The 7,113-nt window shown below is 31.0% G+C and overlaps 2 protein-coding genes across 7 annotated transcripts; one reads left to right on the forward strand and one right to left on the reverse strand.

Moving 5' to 3' along the window:
- The first annotated feature begins 1,465 nt into the window (after positions 1-1,465).
- Positions 1,466-4,223, forward strand: LOC8285750 (protein-S-isoprenylcysteine O-methyltransferase A). Of its 6 annotated transcripts, none has more exons than XM_048369792.1 (3): positions 1,499-1,820; positions 2,941-3,038; positions 3,135-4,223. In XM_048369792.1, the coding sequence occupies exons 2-3, from the start codon at positions 2,957-2,959 to the stop codon at positions 3,719-3,721; spliced, it is 669 nt and encodes a 222-aa protein (XP_048225749.1). In that variant the 5' UTR covers positions 1,499-1,820; positions 2,941-2,956; the 3' UTR covers positions 3,722-4,223. The 6 variants fall into 6 exon arrangements, with proteins under 6 accessions (XP_015582348.1, XP_048225749.1, XP_015582347.1 ...); XM_002531547.4 differs by having other exon boundaries at positions 1,536-1,616; XM_015726862.3 differs by lacking the exon at positions 2,941-3,038 and having other exon boundaries at positions 1,466-1,616; positions 3,039-4,223.
- A 1,905-nt stretch (positions 4,224-6,128) lies between these two features.
- On the reverse strand, positions 6,129-7,113 carry LOC8258694 (40S ribosomal protein S28-2). The gene is made up of 2 exons (XM_002531546.4): positions 7,034-7,113; positions 6,129-6,498 (listed from the first exon to the last, which is right to left on the reverse strand). Exon 2 carries the CDS (start codon positions 6,495-6,497, stop codon positions 6,300-6,302), a length of 198 nt encoding a protein of 65 aa, XP_002531592.1. The 5' UTR covers position 6,498; positions 7,034-7,113; the 3' UTR covers positions 6,129-6,299.

The following is a 7,113-nucleotide window of genomic DNA, read 5'->3' on the forward strand; positions in this document are numbered from 1 at the left end:
CAATACTTACTTTCCAGTAATTTGACAGCTAACTAATATTTTAGACTTGAAATAAATTATAACAATTTATATTTTTAGGTACAAATTTGAAGGGATATTTGATCCTTTGCCTTTTAAAAACTCGCTTTAAACACTAGGCAGTTAATTGATGCAGGACAAAAAGTAAGGCTTTTATTTGTTCTCTTTTTGCCTTTTTAAGAGTTAATTACTGTATGATTTCAAAAAAAGAGTTTATTACTGTATATATCTATATATTTCTTTTATATTATTTATTCTTTAATTTTTAAAAATTATATTTTCTATTTCCATCGTTTTCTTTTTAATTCTATACTAAAATATTCTTTTATTATACTTCTGTTAAATAACTATTAATTAAATTTGGTTAAATACTATTTATTTTTTAATTTCTGGTCTAATATATAGTAAAACATCATTATAGTAATACTTTGTATAAGAATAACCTTTATATTATGGTAAAAATTACAACTTCATCTGGACCAGTTATAAATAGGAATAAAGTCTACGTTGTAATAAGTTTTAAATATTTTAAGTTTTTACTTTAGGAAAATATCCTTTTACAAAGTAATATTTGTATATCTAACTTTAAATATTATGTTATGTTTTGTCTTACTATAATATTGTTTTGTGTCATTAATCTTATTTGTATAATATGTCAAAATATAATTTTTATCTTTTCACCATCAAAAGTAATTATAAAAACCAAAGAAAGAATTTAGTATTTGAACCTCCATTAAGTTATAACATCTTCATATCATAAATTTTATTTAGTCATAAATGTATGAATATAAATAAATTTTACTGTATAAGTTGTCTTTTATATTTTATTTATTCCAATAAAATCCTTTCGCTTTTTGAAAGTCAACATATTAAACAACTGAATTAATAAAAAAATATTAATTTGACTTTTAATTTTTTAAACAAAATTATAATTTTAATATCTAACAAGATTATTTATTTTATCTTGATAATTTAAAGTTAATATATGAATTTTGAATATGTTGCTAAACATAAGTGTTCTTAAAATGTTTAGATTTGACTAGGGTTAATTATACTAAAAATTAAAAAAAGTAAGAATATTAGTTAATCATTATTGTTAGAAACTAAAATTGATTTTTTATAAAAATAAAATTTTACCTTAATTTAACTAAAATTTTAGAGGAATTTGATACTTAATAATAAATTTAATAATTAAATAAAACTTCTTTATCAATTTAGTTCTTAAATTTATTTGATTTAAACTAGAGGAAGTAATAATTAATTTTATTTAAAAGAAAAAGAAGCTCTAATGTAATAAACAAGATATAAGTGACAATTTGATTACTAGACAAAAGATAGTATTTAACCTAACTTATTTAACAATTATTTAAAGAAATGACTTTTTCAGTATAGATTTCAAAATGATAGGATGAAAAGATGAAGTTTTTAAATGTCAAGGGATAGCTAGCATAATTTCAGAAAATTACGGGAGGTAAAAATTAATTATTCTTTTATTTTAATGTATGTTTTCTTTGACACCGCGTTTGGCTGTTGGAATTAACAGAAACCCCTTTTTCGCTTGACCCACTCCACGTCCAGGCACGCGATCTCGTCTTTAGGTGTAGTTTCTCAGTGATCCCTTTCTATGTCCTTCCCTTTCCTTTTTGTTAGATTTGTTTTTGCGCTATTTTCTTTTTGTGTCCAGATTACGTTCTTGTTGTTTTCCTCTCTCTGCGACTTAATTTATATATGAAGCTTGTCAAGTTGGATAGTTCAAGTTTGGCTCAATTCGTAAACGGGCTTGCTGAAATATGTGAATTTTGGTATAAATTTTGGGATAAATTTTGGGATACTCTACTATTTGACTTGTGATTTTAATTTTATTTTTTTTTATGTTCTGTTTGCCTATGAGGTGTTTGATGTTTGGCTCAAATGCTGGCTGCTGCGAATCTTGTATACTATGTTTGTAATCTGCTGCTGGCGATTAGATTTAGGGTGGTCTTGATGCTATTTGAGTAGATGCTTAACTATGTACTATCGATGTGCGCTTGACATGCTGTTAATTGTAAGTTGGTAAATGACTGAATAACGTGTGGAGCATGTGAAATGACTGAAACAATGATTTCTGTTTGTGTTATTTAGTATAGAGAGAAATCAAGGAGTTGCTAATTTAGATTCTTGCGGTTCAGTTCACATTCTATGCGCTCATCTTATAGCTTGCACTGATTTTTTATTTTTTTATTTTTTTTAATTTTGTGTGTTATATTCATATTTATAGGAAAAGTATATAGGAAATAGATGATTTTTCAACTTTTCGCAATTTTCTACCAGTGAGCTTTGGCTCAATGGTACACTGTTGGCTTTCGCAACTTTTAGCAAGTTCATGATGATAAATTTTCATGTAAACCCAAGCAGAAATCCAATATACACCTATGCGAAGGTGTTCTCATACATTGTTGGCTTGATAATTGGTGCCAATGCAACTAGACTTGAACAATTTATAATCTTTGATATAATGAAACTAATTTCCTCAAGGCATTGGGGAAAACCTCTATATGGGATTAGAATTGCAAGATAATCAGTGCCCTTTGTTAAATTTTTTGAATTTTTTTGCTTCTCTTATTTCAATTTTATGATATATCTTTCTACAACTGTAATTTTAATGCATATTGCTAACTTTTTCCCGTTACTGCCATAAAGGCATTATATGGTGTAGTCTAAGTGTCCATTAAAATCAACAGCTAATTTTTTAAATCATTGAGAATGCTCATACTAAAATCTGACAAATTAGCATGTGGAAATACATATGTCTATATAAATTCCATGATTTGACTGTATTGGAAGTGATGCGAAATCTCTGAGCAGATCCATATCCTGCCTTCTGATAATTTATACTCAAACTCCTAAACTCCTACTTCCCTTTTTTCTTGTTCACCTTTGCAGATTATCATTTTTGAAGATGTCAGTTTTGGAGATTCTATTGATTGATATCAAAACTAAAGCCTCGGAATTAATATTGAATAGTTCTGCTTCTTTTTCAGGTCTGGAGTTACTTAAACAAAGTTTCTTCATCCTTATATCATTGCATTCAATGCATCAGATATCAAAACTGACTCTCATATTGACAAAAATGACAGAGAGCTTTGGTTACACAGCCTGCAGACAGTTGTCTCAGATGTTTTCTGCTATTATCTTCTTTCATATTTCTGAATACCTTCTAGCAGTTGGCATTCATGGGAAGTCAAATGTTAGTCTTAAATCACTTCTGGTCAGCAAGAAGTATCTTCTAGCAATGATCTGTTCATTGCTAGAATACTTCATTGAAATTTATTTATTTCCTGGGTTGAAGGAAGATTGGTGGGTAAGTAACCTGGGCCTTGCATTAGTCATAATTGGTGAACTCATCCGGAAAATGGCAATTATAACAGCTGGGAGGGCCTTCACACATCTCATCAAGATTTATCATGAGGAGCATCACAAGCTGATCACCAGTGGAGTCTACAGATTCGTTCGTCATCCAGGATATTGTGGTTTCTTCATCTGGTCAGTTGGCACCCAGATAATGTTGTGTAATCCGATATCAACAATTGCATTTGCAGTTGTTGTCTGGCTTTTCTTTGCAGATCGGATACCATATGAAGAATATTTCTTGAGACAGTTTTTTGGGTCTCAGTATGAGGAATATGCTCAGCAAACTCCTTCTGGGGTTCCATTTTTGAAGTGAAGATCTAATACACGTGGAGGAAAACTCGCAACTGACTTAAATGTAATCAAGGAAGCCATCAGACAGTTCCAGTGATGTGCTATTGGATGGTTTGGAACCTCTTGGAAAATTTGAAACTGAATATATCAAACAAGGGTGAATTATTTCTCTTTGTATACAGAAACTGAAACTGAAAGCAGCTAATAGTTGGCATGTCCCGGGAGGTGGTGAAGCTGGAGCTGAAATATGGATAGGGTCTCGCAAAACAAGTATCCCAGACGAAGCTTAATGGTATACCACTAGTATACCACTTCTGCAAATAGCTCGATTTCTTTTTGTTGGTTGTTTCGCAGTGACAATTTTGCTAAAGAATATATACAGTAGGATTATTCTAGCCATATGGTCCAGATCAGGCATGTTCTTGTACTCATGTTTTTAACGAAGCACGCTGGTGCTAATCAGTTTGGCAAATTTATGGTCATGTACACAAGAAATTAATTGTGTAATCGTATCCTATTCCTCACATATGGAACTTAACAGCCAAATATGAAGTGCGGGAAGTCTTGCAGACTGGAGGCTTTATGATTGACTCTTTGCTTATGCAGTTGAGCATAATTTTTTGGAGTGAAGATTATGATTCCTTTTTTTTCTTTTTCAATTCTGAAAATGACACTTGGAAAACAAACTGTATTTTTAGCGATGAAAAACTGATTTTAAAGAAACAAATTCTGAAAATTTGAAAACGATAAAGAAGAAAAAAAAGCCGATTTGAAAATAAGGGCACTACGAAACTGTACAATATTTAATCCGGCAGGTTGCATCGTTGAATTTCTTTGGAATAAGATTCAATTTGGCCAATAAACTTTTAGGGTAACACTAAATAAATTTTTTTGACCTTTTTGGATCATTTTAATCCAACATTTAGCATTTTTGGTTCATTTAAATCCTCTTTTTTTTTTTTTTTTTTTTTTTTTTTTCCATAGATAAGAGTATGAGCCCCGCTCTCTTTATTAATCAAAGAATTTTATTTTAATAATTTTCTCTTTTTATGCTTTATCTCTCTTTCTCTTTTTCCGATCTAATCAACCTAAGCACCACCTAAATCATTCTAATAACAAGTGCTCCCATCCCAACTGTTGAAACTTTGTCCATCATAAGAGAGTTCCTCCTTTTTTGATTTATCAACCTCGTCTACCACTGCAAAAATGAACAAATGTGCCATCATCGTCACCCAAGAGTTGACTGCCATCACTAATTGAAATCACTACTCCATCTTCTCTCTACTGCTTCCTCTAGTATTTTTTTTTGTATTTCTTTCTTTTTTAAAATTGTTATATTTTTGAACAAAAAAAAAAAAAAAATTATTATGTTTGATTTCATAAATTAAAAATAGAAAAAAAAAACTTATGTGGTGTTTTGCAGGAGATTGGATATTATTCATATATTGCATTTAATTTAATTTAATTTAATTTTTAAAAGAGTAAAAAAGATAGAAAAAATGAATTATTCTATGCTTGAAGCAATTTTAATTTTTTTTTTATGTAGACATAATTTTATTGAATTTATTTTTGCTAGTTGTTCAATGCCATTGTTGTGGTTGTTGTTGTTGCATGAGCAAAGTGTTATGATGAAAATATTGTTTATTTTACATTTATAAAAAATACTTATTTATTTATTAAATCTAATTAAAAGAATATTATTAATTGTTTATTTTTTGGTATAACGCTCTTTTATGAAAAGAGCCTTTCACTCCTATATTTTGCAAAAAAGGGTCAGTATGAGCCAAATTTGTGAAGTATTGGACTAAAATAGCCAAAAAAAGGTCAAAGAGTGATTTGAACTTCATCTACAAGTTCAAGGACCAAATTAAACTTTATTCCAATTTCTTCGGTTCTGAAAATTGCTATAGGCAGCAAAGTAGATTAGCGTCCAGTTTTTTCTCCGCTGGGGCAGTCCAAGAATTCCAGTTCAGAAATTGCAAGTGGCAACAACTAAATTTGCTAATTAATGGACCACTTTAGGCCTTGGGTGTCTTAGTTAGGGAGATTCAAAACCCTTGGTTCTATCCATCATTTAATCGAGAAAACAAATAAATAATAATCAGTGCCTAGCTAAATGTTTTCCGGCAGGCAATCCAGAAAGAATGATAGAGGTGATACTTTGTTAAAAAGAATAACCAGACAACTCATGTCAGGATATTGCAGAACATTCTTGCAGTGATAAAACCATAAGCAAAAAGAATTCAACCCCTTGTAATGGAGAATCAAGATGATAATGCTTGGACAGAAAAGAAGAAGGTTGTCAAAAAAGTGCGAAGGTGGGAAAATCAGCCATATTTCACATCCAGTAAGCAGTAGAGATGTCCTAAAAGCAAATTAAACTAGTGAAATCCCAGACACACTGAAAAAGTAATTTCCAGCAAGCAACATTTTAATGCAAACCAAGCTTTAGGTTTTTCTCATACTTCAAAATTTTGTTAATTAGTCACATTACAAGCCATAAATCAGAACTCAAGTCCTGATATAAACCATATGAAGAAAAGCTAATGACAAACAACGCCAATTTCTCTAGACTGATTATGCAAGCAAGAGCAGAGCAATCAACGGAGTCTCCTAGCTTCCCTCTCAGACTCGAGAAGGGTAAGCACATCACCTTCTCTAACAGGTCCCTTCACATTCCTCATAATGAATCGATTCTGATCATCAAGAAACTTAACCCTAACTTGAGTCACCTGTCCTCTGGATCCAGTCCTACCCATAACTTTCACCACAACAGCATGCTTAATTTGTGAATCCATCCTGCAAGAACTCCCAAGTTCAGGTGTGAGACAACTTCATTACACATCCAAATTCCAAACAAATCATTCTCTACAAGAGTCAAGGTCTAAGCTATGAAACAAATACCCACTGAACAAAGCTAACAAAAGGAAAATTACCAAACATGATCTCCGAACATACAATTGTTACTAGCTTCAAATCCTTAACCAAAAGGCAAGAGCCCAACACAATACAATTAAATAGCAACTGAAACAAATTATATGAGACACAGTAAAAACAAAGCTAGTACTTGACCATTACAAAATATAATTAAGTTCCTCATTATTCTCCAATCTTAAAAATACGGATTATAACCCAAAACTATGTATGAACAAACAAAGTCCCTAATTAGCTAGACCAATATTAAGTATGAAAGCCAGAAACAACATAAACCAAAAGAAAAAAACGAAGCAAATTACAAAACCCTAACACGATCCTTATGCGCATCGAAACCAAAAATACTATATAGCATGGTAACAACAAGAACAGAACATAAAAAGGATAAGACTGATCGAACCTGAGCAAAGAAGGAGATGGAAGCAGAGACAGGGGTCGCTAAGTTTGCCGCAGGCTTTGAGAGGAGGGGAGAAGAATAAG

The sequence above is a fragment of the Ricinus communis genome, chromosome 10, assembly GCF_019578655.1.
Source record: "Ricinus communis isolate WT05 ecotype wild-type chromosome 10, ASM1957865v1, whole genome shotgun sequence".
Classification (NCBI taxonomy): domain Eukaryota; kingdom Viridiplantae; phylum Streptophyta; class Magnoliopsida; order Malpighiales; family Euphorbiaceae; genus Ricinus; species Ricinus communis.

Coding starts and splice junctions, on each gene's coding strand:
- LOC8285750 (XM_015726861.3), top strand. CDS start 2,957: ATGTCAGTTTTGGAGATTCTATTGATTGATATCAAAACTAAAGCCTCG.
- LOC8258694 (XM_002531546.4), bottom strand. CDS start 6,497: ATGGATTCACAAATTAAGCATGCTGTTGTGGTGAAAGTTATGGGTAGG.